This window comes from Herpailurus yagouaroundi, unplaced genomic scaffold (assembly GCF_014898765.1).
Source record: "Herpailurus yagouaroundi ecotype Mexico unplaced genomic scaffold, PumYag 142, whole genome shotgun sequence".
NCBI lineage: Eukaryota > Metazoa > Chordata > Mammalia > Carnivora > Felidae > Herpailurus > Herpailurus yagouaroundi.
The window spans coordinates 50684685-50702945 of NW_024412397.1; the positions used below are offsets into that span (position 1 = coordinate 50684685).

General features: G+C 38.4%; 1 protein-coding gene across 6 annotated transcripts in view; it reads right to left on the bottom strand.

Annotated features, from left to right (window-relative positions):
* The window catches only part of GREB1L (GREB1 like retinoic acid receptor coactivator), a 283415-nt gene that overhangs the window by 115322 nt on the left and 149832 nt on the right, over nt 1–18261 (bottom strand). For all 6 annotated transcript variants that reach the window (XM_040479257.1, XM_040479256.1, XM_040479255.1 and 3 more), the window contains 2 exons: nt 12868–13044; nt 10195–10317 (listed from right to left, as the gene is read on the bottom strand). In XM_040479257.1, coding sequence (XP_040335191.1) covers nt 10195–10317; nt 12868–13044 — 300 coding nt within the window. The remainder of the gene's footprint in view (nt 1–10194; nt 10318–12867; nt 13045–18261) is intronic.

Below are 18261 nucleotides of genomic sequence, written 5' to 3' on the forward strand. Positions count from 1 at the left end.
TTTCTAAGTACTCTAGTCAATGTCTGATGAACTATGAGGTTTTCCTGTCTAGCTGGTGGAAATAGTCCCTGTTCCTGGCCCTGTGTAAATGCTGAGCAATGTTTCCTCTCATTGTTTTGGAAGGTCCTTTTTACCAGCCTGGCATGGTATGCATCAATCAGTGCTGTGCTAAACATTTAAGGGAACCCTCTGCACATTCTCTCTCTCTGTTCATCTCTCTTTTCTGGTACGTGGTCCTATGAACTCTGGCTATTTTGGTCTCCCTGTGCTCTCTCAGTTCCTTCTACTTAACTTAGGGATCTACTAGGCCCCCCAAGAGTTCCCCCTCCCTGAATCATGGTCTGGAAACTCAAAGCACTAAGCTGAGGTGATGGTAAGACTCACATTATTTGTTTCTTGTCTCTCAGATACCAGTTTTTTGTTGCCTGATATAAAGTGTCTTCAAACTAATTTTTCATGTATTTTTGTCTGGGGTTTTTTTTTTTTCAGTTATTTCAGGTGGGAGGCCAAATTCAGTCCCTATTTATTCATTTTGGCCAGAAGCAAATATTAAGTTGATCTGCTATTGATTTTTCAACCTTAGTTCTTCCCCTCTTCTTCTGCTCCTGTCTCTTACTCTTAAAATCTAAGACACAGGAAAATTTTACAGAATTGTAAGTAGAAATCAATATCATCTTTACATTCCCAGATCCTAATCCTTAGTAACTGATTAATAAAATTGTCAGTAGTGAGTAAAGAACGTTCAAATTCTGGTTTTGTTGCCTTCTAGCTGTATCTTGGACTTGTCTATGCTTAAATACCGGTCCTTTTCCCTACACATGCGTAGAAAGCTGAAGAAAGATCAGGAAAAGCAGATATTTTCTACAGAGCTATACATTTGGCTTAATGCTGAGAATTTAAAATTTTTAACTATTAAAAATATAAAATAAAAAATTGAAAAATAGAAACAAACATGCTAAAAATTTCACTTCTCCCACAAACCAGTGTTCTTTTCTGTCAGTATATACTCTTCTACATTTTATTTGCATTATATTTTGTACATGATATAACAAAACAAACACTTTAATATTACTTTAGTTAACAGAATTACATTCTATGTGGCTGCATAGTGCCATAATTATATTTTTAAACATCTTTGTCATGTGAGCATGCTACGATGTACTCAGTTGTTTCTATATGAAGGTAACCTCTTTTTAGTTAGTATAAAAAATAACTTCAGTGACTATCTTGACCTCCATTTTAGGTTATTTTCTCAGCTAATCCCCCAAAGTGAGATTACTAGAGTAATGGATATAAATATTTTTAATATTCTTGTTACATATTGCCAAACTGCTCTCTTGAAAGACTATACCACTGTTCACCTCTACCAGCCTAGCTAAGAGTGTCAACCTAGATAAGGATATCACTTAAACGAAAATGTCGTGGCTAACATAATTAGTAAAAATGACTTTTCATTGTTATTACCTAGTTTCTTCATTTCCACAAAGTGGGCCATATTCCTTATACTTGCTATATAGTGGCATTTTCTTTATTAGAAAAGGAATTCTTTTATAAATGGCTTTTTGCCCAACATGATGTTTGTAAGATTCTTCTATTGTGCTGCACGTAGGTATATTTTGTTCATTCTCATTGCCAAGTGATATTTCATTGTATAAATGTGTTACAACTTATTTAACCATTCTATTGCTGATGAACATTGAGTTGTGTCCATTTTGAGCCAGTTGTGAAGAACACTGTTACGAACAGTCTTGTATATATCTCTTGGTGCACATGTGTAAGAGTTTCTTTATGGAGTAGAAGAGCTGGAAGACAGGATATGCACATTTTCTACTTGGCTATGTAGTTGCAATTACTTGCAAAGTGGTGGTACCAATTAACACTCCTACCACCAGCAGTGTTCTTGTTGCTTGAAATCTTGGCCAGCATTTACTGCTGTCATACTTCAACTTATTGCCAATTTGGTCTGTGTATAATGGTATCTCATTGTATTTTTAAAGTAACTTCCCTAATTACCAAAGTGGTTAATGATTTTTTCATGTATTTGTTGGCCCCTGTATTTCCACTTTTGTGAAGACTTTGCTCATTTTTTCTGTTACTGTATGTTTTTCTTATTCATTCATAGGCATTCTTTACATACTCTTCATACTCGTCAGTTTTATGTTTTACATGGGTTCTCCTAGTTCATGGCTTGATTTTTCACTCTCTTCATGGTGTCTTTTAATAATTATAAGTTGCAATTTTAGGGGCACCTGGGTGGCTCAGTTGGTTAAGCATCCGACTTCAGGTCATGATCTCATGTTTGAGCCCCGTGTCAGACTCTGCACTGACAGCACAGAGCCCATTTGGGATTCTGTCCTTCTCTCTCTGTCCATCCCCTGCTCACTCTCTCTCTCCCTCAAAATAAATAAATATTTTTTTCAAAAGTTGTAATTTTAATGTAATGAAACAACAGTCTTTTCCTCTATGTGCCGTACTTTTTGTCTCTGTTTTTAAGGTATCTATAATGCCTAAGATATTCTACAATATCTTATAAAAGCTTGACAGTTTTGCCTTTCACATTTAGATTTTCTAACTACCTGGAATTGATTTTGTGTATCGTGGGAAATAGGGGTCCAGTTTTATTTTTCTTTCCACATAGGATATCCAGTTTCCGCACACCATTTATTGAAAGAAAACGTCCCACTGATCTTCAGGTCACCTCTGTTAAGTATGAAATACGTCATGTGAATCTGCTGTTTATACTTTCTACTCTGTTCTGTGGCTCTGTGTCTATTCCTGTTACAGGTCCACTCTGTCTTTATTAGGAAAGGTTCATGAGCTTCATACAGTATAGGGCAGGTACTTTCATTTGTTATTTAAAAAATATTTTTTTAATGTTTATTTTTGAGAGAGAGAGAGAGAGACAGAGCAGGAGTGGGGGAGGGACAAAGAAAGACGGAGACACAGAATCCAAAGCAGGCTCCAGGCTCCAAGCTGTCAACACAGAGCCCAACGTGGGGCTCAAACCCATGAACTGTGAAATCATGACCTGAGCCGAAGTTGGACACTTAACCAACTGAGCCACCCATATTATTTTTAGTTCTTATAATATGCAAGAGTAAGACAGTACAGGGCTTATGTTACTTTGGGCCTACCATGGTTCACAAAGAAGAAAAGCCCATTTCATGTATAATACCTCTGTCTCCAATAACAGGGCCAACTTCCCCATTAGACAAGAAGCCACCACTCTTTGGGTCCATAATACTTTTAGGGGCTCATGAAAATGTTTTAATTTATTTTAAAATCAGAAGAAAACAATGAGCTTTTGGCTGAAGGAAGTATTTTAGTATATAATACTAAATATTCCTTTTTATATTAACACAGTCATAAAACATATTTAAAAATTTTTTTTTACTGTTTATTTATTTTTGAGAGAGAGAGACACAGAACGCAAGTGAGGGAGGGGCACAGAGGGAGAACAGAATCCTAAGCAGGCTCCAGGCTCTGAGCTGTCAGCACAGAGTCCAATGTGGGGCTTGAACACATGAACTGTGAGATCAAGACCTGAGCTGAAGTTGGACGCTTAACCAACTAAACCACCTAGGTGCCCCAAAACGTATTTTTAAATACTGTTCTAGGGAGAAAGGGCCCACATAAGCAAATGTGCCCAAAGCCCATAAAGTGGCCCTGCCTGAGGGGCACCTGGGTTGCTCAGTTGGTTAAGCCCCAACCTTGGTTCAGGTCATGATCTCGCAGTCTGTGGGTTTGAGCCTCACATCAGGCACTGTGCTGACAGCTCAGAGCCTGGAGCCTGCTTCAAATTCTGTGTCTCCCTCTCTCTCTCTGCCCCTCCCCTGCTCACACTCTATCTCTCAAAAATAAATAAATATTAAAAGAAAATTTTTTTAAATGGCCCTGTCTGATAGTGTTCTTAAAAATTATCCTATTGGGGCGCCTGGGTGGCGCAGTCGGTTAAGCGTCCAACTTCAGCCAGGTCACGATCTCGCGGTCCGTGAGTTCGAGCCCCGCGTCAGGCTCTGGGCTGATGGCTCAGAGTCTGGAGCCTGTTTCCGATTCTGTGTCTCCCTCTCTCTCTGCCCCTTCCCCGTTCATGCTCTGTCTCTCTCTGTCCCAAAAATAAATTAAAAAAACCATTGAAAAAAAATTTAAAAAAAAATTATCCTATTAATCATAAGGGCAGAGATTAGGTGGCTCATCCATACACTGCCCTATAGGCTAGGGCATAAAAACATGTTTCCTCTTGATCATAGGTAAGTATATCATCTTCATTTGGGAAAAGTGTACACACCAGTAAATTAATAATCCCCCTAAGGCTAACTTTAAATTTGAATAAAAAATAGAATTCAGATAGGGGCGCCTGGGTGGCGCAGTTGGTTAAGCGTCCGACTTCAGCCAGGTCACGATCTCGCGGTCCGTGAGTTCGAGCCCCGCACGCATCAAGCTCTGGGCTGATGGCTCGGAGCCTGGAGCCTGTTTCCGATTCTGTGTCTCCCTCTCTCTCTGCCCCTCCCCCATTCATGCTCTGTCTCTCTCTGTCCCAAAAAAACAAAAAAAAAAACCAAAACAAACAAACAAAAAAGTTGAAAAAAAAATAGAATTCAGATAATATTTCTATCCAGGCATTTGCCAGGTACTAGGGGTTACAGGGATAAACAAATGAACATAGAGCTTCTAACATATAAGATGGTTAACAATTATAATTGGGAAGAATGTCATACAAATAGAAGTATGGTAGCAAGATTGAGTTAATCCTTAGTTGCAAAATAGGTGATGTTATTTTTGGTTTTTCAAACAAAGAAACCAAGGCACAGAACAACTGAATGGCTTATCCCAAGCATCAACAAATATACTCAGTTGAAGTATTTGAATACCAGGACTTTGACTCCAGGTCTTGTGCTATTTACTACCTGGTCTGAAACAGTGCTCATTCCATAGTAGATATTCAATAAATTAGACTGTATTGCATTGAGTAAGAAATAGTGCCACTCCAAAGGATTTCATCTTTCTCTCAGAGCAACTATTTAATCTTTTCCCCCACAACTTTATCAATGTATATTTTATATATCATAAAATTTACCCATTTCAAATGTGTAATTCAATTATTTTTAGCAACTTACCACATGGTGCAATCATCATCATAAATCAGTTTTAGAACATTTTCATTCCCCCAATAAGAACCTGAATGCTTGTTTTTAATTAATTTCTATTCCTATCCCTTGTCCCAGGCAACCACTAATCTATATCCTGTCACCATAAATTTGCCTTTTCTGGACATTTCACATAAACAAAATCATACAGTATATGGTCTCTCTTGTCTGGTTTCTTTCACTTAGCACAGTGTTTTTGAGGTTCATCCATAATTCAGCATGTGTCAGCAGTTTGTTCTCTATTATTGCAGAATGGTATTCCCTTGTATGGATACACTACATTTTTGTCTATCTGTTTACAAGCTGATTGACATTTGGGTTGCTTCCCGTTTTCACCTATAATGAATAATGCTGCTATGAACATTTGCATGAAATTTTTTGTGAGGATATGTCTTCATCTCTCTTGGGTAGATACTCAGAAGTAGAATTCCTGAGTTATATAATAGTTTAACTTTTTTTTGTTTACATTTTTATTTACTTTTTTATTTACTTTTTTTTTTTTTTTTTTTACTTTTTTACTTTTTATTTACTCTTTGAGAGACAGAGATAGAGTGCAAGCAGGGGAGGAGCAGAGAGAGAGGGAGACACAGAATCCAAAGCAGGCTTCAGGCTCTCAGCTTGTGAGCACAGAGCCCATTGTGGGGCTTGAACCCACAAATGCGAGACCATGACCTGAGCTGAAGTCAGCCGCTCAACCGACTGCCACCCAGGCACCCCTATATTTAACTTTTGAGAATCTGTCAAATTGTATTCTAAAGTGGCTGCCACATTTTACATTACTACCAGCAATGTATGGAGGGTTCCAATTTCTCCATATCCACAGACTCTTACTGTCATCTTTTTTGGCTATGGTCATTCTAGTGGGTGTGAAGTAGTATCTCATTGTGGTTTTGATTTGCATTTCCTTAGTGACGTTGAGCATCTGTTCATTCGCTTGTTAGCCATTTGTATATAGTCCATGAAAAGTGTCTATTCCAAATCCTTTGCTCATGTTTTGACTTATTGTCCTCTCAATACTGAGTTATAAGAGTTCTTTGTAAATTCTGGATACAAATTCTTTGTCAAATATGTGTTTCACACATTCCCCCCCATTCTGCCACTTGTCTTTTCATTTTCTTTTTTTTTTTATTTAAAAAAAAATTTTTTTTCAACGTTTTTTATTTATTTTTTGGGGGGGACAGAGAGAGACAGAGCATGAACGGGGGAGGGGCAGAGAGAGAGGGAGACACAGAATCGGAAACAGGCTCCAGGCTCCGAGCCATCAGCCCAGAGCCTGATGCGTGCGGGGCTCGAACTCATGGACCGCGAGATCGTGACCTGGCTGAAAAGTCATGAATTTTGATGAAGTCCATTTCATCCATTTTCCAGAAATAAATCCTTATATTTATGGTCAATTGATTTTTGACAAGTGCAATTCACTGACAAGAAGGTAGTTTGTTCAAAGATGGTAGTTTGTTCAAAGATAGGAACAATTGTATATCCACATGCAAAAAGATGAACTTAGATGCTCACTTCACGCTGTGCACAGAAATTAACTCAAAGTGGCTCATAGATTTCAATGCAAGAGATAAAACAACAAAACTTTCAGAAGAAAACATGGGAGATAAACTCAAGATCTTTAGGTAGGCAAGGTTTTTTTTTTTTTATTGATTCTTGAATTCTTGTCTTGATTAAACACAAAATATATACGTGTGTATGTATTTATATGTGGTATGTGGGTATAGTATAGGTAGGTAACTACACAGCCATCTTCAGCCACAATGAGAAACTGTTTTACTGGGATTGTTGACTAAAGTTTGAATTATCAATGACATAAATATGTTGAAAATAATATGCAAAGGAAAAGTGGCAAGCCAGCCAGAACATAAAATCCGGAGCTTGGCAGGTGGAATTCAAGACATAACTGTGTAAATGGCACATTAATCCTTTCTTCAAATACTATGCAACGTGCCTACTTACATTTCAGGCTAAGAAATGTTGATTACAGGCAGTCATTGACTGCAGATTAAGAAGCCAATCTTCTAGGATCACCCAGGTGGCTCAGTTGGTTAAGTGTCTGACTTTGGCTCAGGTCATGATCTCACGGTTTGTGGGTTCAAGCCCTGCATCGGGCTCTGTGCTAATGGCTCGGAGCCTGGAACCTGCTTCATATTCTGTGTTTTCCTTCCTCTCTCTGCCCCTCCCTTGCTTGCGCACTCTCTCTCTCAAAAAATAAACATTAAAAACATTTTTAAAAATAAGCCAATCTTCTATAGAAAGATGAATCTCTATTAGCTAAGGAGATGCTACATACTCTTATGATTGCAATGATTTCATAATACTAACATGAAAGTCTTAAAGCCTATTGCTTTCAACATGTGTAGGAAGAAAGAAATTATTGTTGAGTCATAAACCTAATTTGTCAAGAAGAAAATTTTAGATACAAAGTCTCACTTTTATTTTTTTTTTCAACATTTATTTATTTTTGGGACAGAGAGAGACAGAGCATGAACGGGGGAGGGGCAGAGAGAGAGGGAGACACAGAATCGGAAACAGGCTCCAGGCTCTGAGCCATCAGCCCAGAGCCCGACGCGGGGCTCGAACTCCCGGACCGCGAGATCGTGACCTGGCTGAAGTCGGACGCTTAACTGACTGCGCCACCCAGGCGCCCCACAAAGTCTCACTTTTAAAGCTACTTTCTTCTATTAAATTCTATGGATCTCACCTAAAATTGTTAACAGCTAATTTCATGGTCAAATCGCCACAAGGGATACTCAAGGATATGGGCATGAATCTTGGCCACTTGTATTCACTGTGAGGCAGTCAGTGCCTTGTCTGTGTCTCTTCATGGCAATTGATGGAGCTTTGCTAAAGCCTAAAACTTGATTTCCTCTATTTCAGAGCAGTATTTGTTTTCAAAATATATTTCCTAATATAATTAAAACTGCATTACTGCTTATTAGCATGTTAATATATTCTCATTGTTTTCAGGTACAACTGGTTATTTATATATCTACCGTCCCTTTTAAGAAAGGTAACATGTTTTATTGTGATTTTATCCCCTACATGAGTGGTTTTAAATCATCAGAGCCATTGGTCAAGTGTTGGAACCCTGCCTTCCAGTATGTGACAAGGGTTTTAGGACACAGTAAATATTTCATAAGTTTTTACTGTAATTAAGTAACTATTCATTTTTAATAGTGTAGTTTTAAAATTACATTTCAGTAGTCCCAAGGTCTAATGGAAGAAAATATACCATGGAATCAAACAAGTTACTAAAATAATATTCTAGGAAAGACATATAGGTGTATCATTATTGTAATGAAGGCTAACTAATGTTTCAATGCCCAGAGCCAAGTGCCAACTTTTTTCTTTCTTGAATACCTAGTAACACAATGTTCTCTCATTTATTCTAAAGAGATATGCTCTCTTCTCTTAGATTAGAGCCTCTATCTAAATCTCTTGGACACTTTAAAAATCAGACCTTTTAAATGTGAGTACCGAAACATAGCTAGAAGAGCCCCAAATAAGGTTAGCCTTGTTACCATTGCTATTGTTGCAAATGCCTTCTAATAACTACTTACCTCTTGAAAGTAAGTAGAAAAAATTTATCAACTCATCAAAAGTTCACATGAACTTGAAAGAGGAATGCTAAGTAGTGAAATAAATGAAGACAGCCTTCTTTTCAACTTGTGGGTAACGGGATGCTGGCAAAGCACATTATACTATGACATTTGCATATCAGATGAGTAAAATGATGCTTTACAAAAAACAAGTGAACTGGAAAACAATTCACAGATTCTTTTAAAATACTTTCCTTCTTGCCTAAGATATAACCTAGCCTGGTTCTGAATAATTTTCTCTTTTTTTTCTGATTTTATTTTTAATTTTATTTTTTAAATTTATATCCAAAATAGTGTATAGTGCAACAATGATTTCAGGAGTAGATTCCTTACTGCCCCTTACCCATTTAGCCCATCCCCCCTTCCCACAACCCCTCCAGTAACCCTCTGTTTGTTCTCCATATTTATGAGTCTCTTATGCTTTGTCCCCCTTCCTGGCAAGGGGGGGGCAAGATTTCATTCTTTTTGATTGCCGAGTAATACTCCATCATATATATATACCACATCTTCTTTATCCATTTATCCATTGATGGACATTTGGGCTGTTTCCATACTTTGACTATTGTTGATAGCGCTGCATGGGGGTGCATGTGTCCCTTTGAAACAGCACACCCATATCCCTTGGATAAATGTCTATCAGTGCAATTGCTGGGTTGTAGGGTAGTTCTATTTTTAGTTTTTTTGAGGGACCTCCATACTGTTTTCCAGAGTGGCTGCACCAGCTTGCATTCCATGAATAATTTTCTTAAATATTATCTGCAGTGATATTTTCAGTTACAGCCCTCCAGCCCTCCAGCCACCTGGAAACATTAAGTCCCACCTGGAGCCTTATCCTGTCCTTGGGGCCTGGGCTAGTACAACTCTCTACACTGGAGGAATTTTTAGAAGCCTTAGACTGGCAACTTATCTGTTCAGTATCAGTGTGGCCCTTCTGCTGATCCTGCCCTGATAGTATAACCTGGTTTCAGGCACTAAAATTTTATCTGGTTATTTGTAACCCAGCCTCCATCTTGAACCACTAGAAACTAGTGGATTCTTCCACTGTGATCCTCAGTCCTACCTGGGGACCTTACTTAATATACCAGTTGGTGCAATACTCCCTGTAATGTTCTGTGGGCTTAGTTTAGAGCCCTACCCTAGAACTCCAGTCTTCATGAGTTATGTCCCCAGTATATGCCACCTGATAGCTATGAGACAGACTTTCCTCATGTCTGGATTTCTACTTATTGCCCACTGTTAGACTTTTCTAGAGATAGGTCCTATGCTTGAGCTAAATTTCTTATCCATGAACTAACCCATCTCAGTGCTGACTTCTAACTCTAATAGTAACTCAGGTAATACTTGTTTTAAAACATTTCTATTCAAACCAGCCAACAGTCATTTTTAAAGTGAACCACTAAACATACATCTGGCTGCTTGAAATTCCAAAAGAAAATATCCCATACCTGTCTGAATGAATCCTGACTTGTATCCATTAGTTGTGCCATTTTCTGGTGTCACAGTTGATGATACTGAAGAGTTTGGTTTCATAGAGTGGCAAGTGGCAGAGGATTGTCGGCTTCTACATTCTGGGAAGGAGTAAGAATTATATTATGGGAGGAGACCAATACCCTGTCAAAGCAGGTGATGAGAACACAATCCACAAAATCTCTAAAATAAACTACTGTTCCTTAAGTAGCAACCATGTTCCTTATTGGCGGTTTCCCCTCCTCTAATCCTGACTCCAACAGAATGTTCAAGATGGTGAATTCACTTTGTCTTCCTAGGGCCAGATGTCATGGTTAGAAGGAAAAAAAAAGAAAGAAAGAAAAAAGATCCGGCTTTTGTTCTTCACAGACTAGCTCCCAGGGGAAAAATTACTCATAACCAATATAATCATGCTAGTTTTATGGATAAGGCAGGCTAAAATATCAGTAATTTGTTTTTAAAAAAAAATAAGCTTTCAAACACCAGTTAACCTCCCGTCAAGGATCAATTTAGTGTGGAACTGGAATCTATATAGGTTGTCTTCAATATTCTCACCTCAACCTTAATTTATGTCCAAAAGCTGAAGCAAAGAAAAATTTATAGTCAGAGGAGAAAAATTAGAAATGCTCAAATTCTTTTTTTTTTAAGCCTACTTATTATTTTTAAGTGAGAAAGAACAGGGGAGGGGCAGGGAGAGAGGGGGATAGAAAATCCCAAGCAGACTTGATGCTGACAGCAGTGAGCCTGATGCAAGGATTGAACTCATGAACAGATCATGACCTGAACCAAAGTCCAATGCTCAACCAACTAAGCTACCCAGGTGTCCCAGAAATGCTCAAATTCTTATTACTTTTAGTTTGTATCAAAGGAAATAGGTACACAATATTCTAGGTGATTTCTGATCATGCAACACCAAGCTTCATTTTAGGTAAGCCAATACTAATGGAGCTCTAACATGATACTTTAATAATATTTTGAACTGAGTCAAGTAGATAGCAAATACTAAGAAACCATGTAGGGCTATAACTTCTAACTAAATTATACTACACGTTACACTATGTTAGTTTTTAAAGGTAGCATGTGAAAAAGAAATATAAATGGTTGTAAATGACAGTTAATTATAGAGGGTCCTTTAGAGAGTTTCCAAGTTTATCAGAAATATGCAAGGTTGGACACAGTTTTCTATGACCACCTTGGCTAGGATTTTCCTTGAAAAGCAATTGTACTTTGGCCTACAAGAATACCTCCACATTATGTGTATCGTATGCATACATTTATATTGATGTTCTATGTCTGCATATCTGCATATCTCCATATCTGCATATATGGATACATATGCATATACAATCTTAATTCTAAAATAGTAACTTCTATAAATGTGAGGCTTCAGACACCTGGCTGGCTCAGTTGGTAGAGTGTGTGACTCTTAATCTTGGGTTTGTGAGTTTGAGTCCCACATTGTGGGTACAGATTACTTAAAAATAAAATCTTTTAAAAGATTTTTTAAAAATGTGAACCTTCAAAAGCCATTCAGGATGATTGTGCCTGTCTTGGAACATGCAGCTATTTCCTAAGGAATTATATAATGTCATTTCAAATGCACCCAAGAGTAATTACAGTGGAAAACTCAGAGGAAAATCTGAAGTCATTTATAATTTGGATGTATTATGCTATTTCTTATGGTCAGGCCAAAATCTTGCACAGACAACAAATGGAAGCATTAAAGAAAATTATTATTTCATCTTTAATAATATAATAATATTGATAATTAAGAAAAATCTCAGCATCTAAGTAACTGCTCAAAAGAATAAGGATTAGATATTCCACTGCATTAGAACAATGAATAGAAGTTGTGGTAAATCCTATCAACTACATGAAGATGTGAGATTTCAACTGGATTCAGATCCACAAATAAGTTAGTTAAGTTCTTCTACACTTAAAAAACAAACAAACAACTTTGCCAACTTAATAATGTGTTTCCCCCAGGTATTAAGGTATTATGAAGAAGCGTTATTTGTTCAAAGTATGCTTAGTTCTAATGAAAACAGAAAACTAGATGCTTGAGAATTACCAAAGAACCTAAATAAAATAGAAAGAGCATCTAACCAGAAAAATGACACTTTGAGGTCCTCTCTAAGTGACAGGAAAGCTGAAAAGAGTCCTCCTGTACTCCACCCTCCCAAGAGACAAATATAAAGAGACATGCACTTTTTCTAAACCTGGATAGTCTCTATTGAAAATAGAAAGAAGTTGGGGCGCCTGGGTGGCTTGGTCAGTTAAGCGTCCGACTTCGGCTCAGGTCATGATCTCGCAGTCCGTGAGTTCGAGCCCTGCGTCGGGCTCTGTGCTGACCGCTCAGAGCCTGAAGCCTGTTTCAGATTCTGTGTCTCCCTCTATCTCTGACCCTCCCCCATTCACGCTCTGTCTCTGTCTCAAAAATAAACGTTAAAAAAAAAATTAAAAAAAAAAAAGAAAGAAAGAAAGAAGCAAGTCAAATAACCTGCCAGAGAGCTTCACATCTTTGGATAGTCTTCTGAACTTAGGATATTTACATACATCATACCTGATTCTGAACCCCAGAAGGCCACTTGTCCTTACTGTAACATCCTCATTCCTTTCCCTTCCCTTTCCCTCCCAGAAGGTGACGCTACCTTTCCAGCAGATAAGAGGTCCCTTCGACAGTACACCCTGGGAGCTTCTGACTAGGTAGTACTTTAAGTGCTTCTGCTTCTTTGGCTGGGTGGTGAGCTTCAAGTTAATATGGTTGGAAAATTCTGTGAAATACCGAAATCCTCTTTCTCCACAGCCGATACAGTTTCCGGAAAACCCTGAAAGAAGACAAACCAAAGTTACTGGTGGATTTGTAAATTGATACAATACTTTTACATATGAAAAGTATAGAAATATTCAGTGCTTTTGACCCAATAATTTCCTAACCTCAAGGAAAAACACCAATTTTTTTTAGCAGAGTTATTTTATAATAGTGGAAGACTGAAAGTAATTTAAATTCTGCTCTAAGTTTAATGGCTAAGAAAATAGAGTGGATAGTAGCATGTGATAGAATTCATACAGTTGACATAAAAATATGAAAAAGTTTGCTTCTAGAGATGCCCATGATTTCCTCCCCACACATTCCCTTCTTAGAGAACTTGCTGGCCCTGGTTCTCTGCCCTACCCACCATGTGCACTGTCACAGATGATTAGATTGTGCTAATATCAGACCCAGTCTGGGACAGTCAGAGTCTCTTTCATGGAACTTTATTTTATTTTATTTTTCAACTTAAAAATATTTTATTATTTGTTTTTGTTTTTTTTTTTTTAATTTTTTTTCAACGTTTATTTATTTTTGGGACAGAGAGAGACAGAGCACGAACGGGGGAGGGGCAGAGAGAGAGGGAGACACAGAATCAGAAACAGGATCCAGGCTCTGAGCCATCAGCCCAGAGCCTGACGCGGGGCTCAAACTCACGGACCGCGAGATCATGACCTGGCCGAAGTCGGACTCTTAACCGACTGCACCACCCAGGCGCCCCTATTATTTGTTTTTTATTTGAGAGGTGGTGGGCAGAGGGAGAGAGAACAAGAATCCCAAGCAGGCTCCACACCCAGCATGGAGCTCGATGCAGGGCTCAGGGCCACAATCCTGGGATCATGAAATCAAGAGTCAGATCCCCAAAGGACTGAGACACCCAAGTGCCCCTTTCCTGGAATTTTAAAATAAATACAAATAGAATCAGTCAGATGGAACTGGGCCCTAAATTTGTAAGGTTTTATAAAATTGGAACCCAAGTTGGGGGTTATGTCCAACCACCTGTCAGCTAAGGGATGGGAGAGAATAAATTGGCAACTGTGAAGGTTGTCTGCAGAGAGGAGGGCATTGGACAGTGATGGGCAAGCCCAGGTGCTGTCAACTTTCCAGTTCCTATGACAGCTAGCTGTAATTTCTCACACAGGTGCCCCGAGAGTCCCATTTCCTCTTTATTCACCCCCCCATACTCAAACTAGCTTATTATCCCTTTAGATCAAACATCCAAACATCTAATTTGTTAGATTATTCAAACAAAATAAAACTTTCAGTGACCTGCTTAGAGCAGGGGGCACAGAAAGAAGAAATGGAGGAGGCTAAGAGGATGTGAGGCTATCCTTTGCTTAATTGGAAATCAATCCCGTAATATCACAGAGAAAAGTCACACAGAAATAATGTGAGTTCCTCTGGTTGTGACTGAGGAGGAAGCATCATATGTACTGCCATGTAGTGAACAAGGACAAGATAGGTGTAAATGAGAAAAGGGATTCCAAACTCCACACGTACAATCTCTCTCTATATAAATGACTAACTTAAAATCAATCCACTGATGAAGTGATACTCTTTTTAAACCCCTAAACCAACCTGTTATCTAATTAACAAAGATATAAAAGGAGAGAAGAGAAAGGCCACCAGGATTAAAGACAGAATATCTCACAACATACCAATCGCAGACAGTCAATTCTGACAATCAATAGAAATGGCAGTCCAATTTATTATTTTTTCTTTTTTTTTTTAAATTTTTTTTTCAACGTTTTTTATTTATTTTTGGGACAGAGAGAGACAGAGCATGAACGGGGGAGGGGCAGAGAGAGAGGGAGACACAGAATCAGAAACAGGCTCCAGGCTCCGCGCCATCAGCCCAGAGCCTGATGCGGGGCTCGAACTCACGGACCGCGAGATCGTGACCTGGCTGAAGTCGGACTCTTAACGGACTGCGCCACCCAGGCGCCCCTATTATTTTTTCAACAATTACTTACTGAGCATCCACCTATATACCAGGCATGATGCAAAACTGGAAAAACAGAGATAGTCATATCTTCTGATCGGTTACATAAAATTAGTAATTTATATAATTAGTTTATTACTGTTACTTTATAGAAATGTAAACATAATTATTTAAAATATATTCAGAGATGGACTGAATTTGAGAGCATTTGGCTAGCTGTCCAATGCTTTATTTATTTATTTTTTTTTAATTTTTTTTTCAACGTTTATTTATTTTTGGGACAGAGAGAGACAGAGCATGAACGGGGGAGGGGCAGAGAGAGAGGGAGACACAGAATCAGAAACAGGCTCCAGGCTCCGCGCCATCAGCCCAGAGCCTGATGCGGGGCTCGAACTCACGGACCGCGAGATCGTGACCTGGCTGAAGTCGGACGCTTAACCGACTGCGCCACCCAGGCGCCCCTGTCCAATGCTTTATAGCTACAGGCCAAAACCAAAAAAAGAAAAAAAAAAACTGCCAATTTTTTTCACCGAGTTCCCAAGCCATCTAATCATCCATTTCTCCATGCATCCATGCATCTAGCCAACAAATCCATCCATCCATCCAACAAATACTTATATACTCTACCATATGCTAGGCACTCTTTCAGGTACCAGGTTTTCAGCACGGAGCAAAGGAGACAAAACCACTGCCTCCATGTAACTTACATTGTGGTGCGATTATCAGGCCTTGACAGAAAAGTGCCTGGCTTGCCAGGCAGATGTAGAACCCAGTAAAATAATATAAGAACATTTTAGTCAAAACAATTAAAGATGGTGCCTCCCAAAAGAGGCTTATCTGGTAGATCCAAGTAGTTCATAAAAGATTAGCGTGAGAATTAAAATTAACAAATTACTGAGGTGAGGTTTTATCTTTTTTCTTTTGCTTATTCTCTGAGGTGAAAAGCAAGAGAATATACAAAGGAAGAAAAGCAAAGGATCTGGACAATCTTCAAAGAACAGAGATGGCACATTAATGATGAGAATTAACAATATTTAAGACAAAGAATCCTACAGCTCATTTTTTAAACTCTGTACAGTTTCAGTATCAGTCTTTGTTCAAGAGAGATTTTATCTGCCCAAAGTTCTTGTTGTCATCATCACAAAAAATAATACCTCTTACAGCTAAATTACCTATCTAGTGTTTCTGTCAACCAAGTCTTCCAATTGCACAGTAGATTTGGGACACATGAATGAACTGCCAACTGGATCAATATATACTTTTTAATGTTTATTTATTTTGAAAGAGAGAAAGAGAGAGAGAATGGGTGGGGGAGGGGCAGAGAGAAAGGGGGAAAGAGAATCCCAAGCAGTCTCCATGCTTAGCACTCAGTGCAGAGTCCAATGCAGGACCAGATCCCACAACTGTGAGATCATGACCTGAGCCAAAATCAAAAGTCAGACACCGAGCGAACTGAGCCACCCAAATGCCCCCTCAATATATTTTTTAACCAATTCCTTCACTCACAGTCTTTTGAATCAGCATAATTTATATAAAAAGTTTATAAATTGATATTGGAGTTCACTGGGATTCTAACATATTTGAAGCTTAAAATTTTTCCCACTATACTTTAATGCATACTAAAATAATCTATCATCAGTAAGAAATGTTGGATGGATATTAACATACAAAAATCTCAACAACATGCTTATCTAAGAGAAAAGTTCTACCATCTTGCTGCACTACACTTTCACTTGGAAAGTGGTTACTAAAAAATTATGTCCATTCACAAGGCTAGAGAAAGCAAACAAACTTCCATTTCTATAAAGGTATTAATAAATATGACAGAATGGCAGAATAATAACCATTTAAAGAGCAAGTGCTCTGTGCCAGGCACTGTGCTGGATGGTTTGCCTTATAAACATCATCTCATTTGATCTTTACAACCCTGAAAGTTAGGCATCATTGGCCTCTTTTTATAGATGAGAAATCTGAGACCTCATGAGAATAAGTAGCTTGCCCCAGTTCTGAAAATACTAAGTGGCAAATCTGGGATTTTAATCCCAGTTCCAACTCCAATGACCAAGGTCTTTGATCTCATATTCATTATTATACACAATCATGAAATCTATTCTTCTTCTTCTTCTTCCTCTTTTTAGAAACAGAGCGTGTAAGTGGGGGAGAGTAGCAGAGGGAGAGAGAGAGAGGGAGAGAAGGAGAAGGAGTGAGTGAGAGAGAGAGAGAGAGAGAGAGAGAGAGAGAGAGAGAGAGAGAATCTTAAGCAGGTTCCATGCTCAGTGCAGAACCCAATGCAGGGCTTGATCCCATGACCCTGGGAACATGACCTGAGCCGAAATCAAGAGTCAGACGTTCAGCCGACTGAGACACCCTGAAAACCTATTATTCTGATGGTGTTTCTTGTATCCTTTCATGATGTATTCTAGGAGGATTCCTCTAGTCATGAAGAATCATTAAGCAAAAAGGCATCATGAGATATTTTTCTGTGTCTGTGGTCAGAGCCACATGTAAACTATTCCATCTGATGTCACGGTGATGCTTTTATTTATTTTTTAAAAGTTTGTTTGTTTATAGCAATCTCTACAACCAATGTGGGGCTAGAACTCATGACCCTGAGATCAAGAGCTGCATGCTTTTCTGACTGAGCCAGCCAGGCACCTCAACACTATGATGCTTTTAAAATGCTAAAAAGAAGTTTCCCAAAATTGTTATACCACAGCCAACTAGATTACTAGCTCTGTGTCTTAACATTTTTGTGCTCCCACAACACAGCCTAGTATGATTTTTGTCACATAGTACATTTTGAATAAAGTGTTGAATGAATGAGTGAACAGATACTTAGAAACTTCTTTGCTAATTTAGTCCAATTTATAAACTTTACCATTAGGCTTCTGTGTTAAACCATCTGCTCAATTTCACCAAAAGAAAATCATCATCTTTTTATGAAAGCCTATGGAAATTATCACTTCTTTTCCTATGAACCAAGAAAAAGCTTTGAATTATAAGTTAAGGAACTTTTATAAAGCATGGATAGGGTTACTTTCTAACTCAGGATACTGATGTATATATTTCCAGACTTTCTGATGACACTGTGTAACTAGGAAAAATGTTATCAAACTAAACAAGTACAGCTTACGAACAATACAATTCTTGAATTCTTTGCCCTCTTTCTTTTCATTTTTATTATTTTCACTAAAGACATCTCATGTGCCATCTTGTCTTCTTAATTAAAAATAAATCCAGGGGCGCCTGGGTGGCGCAGTCGGTTAAGCGTCCGACTTCAGCCAGGTCACC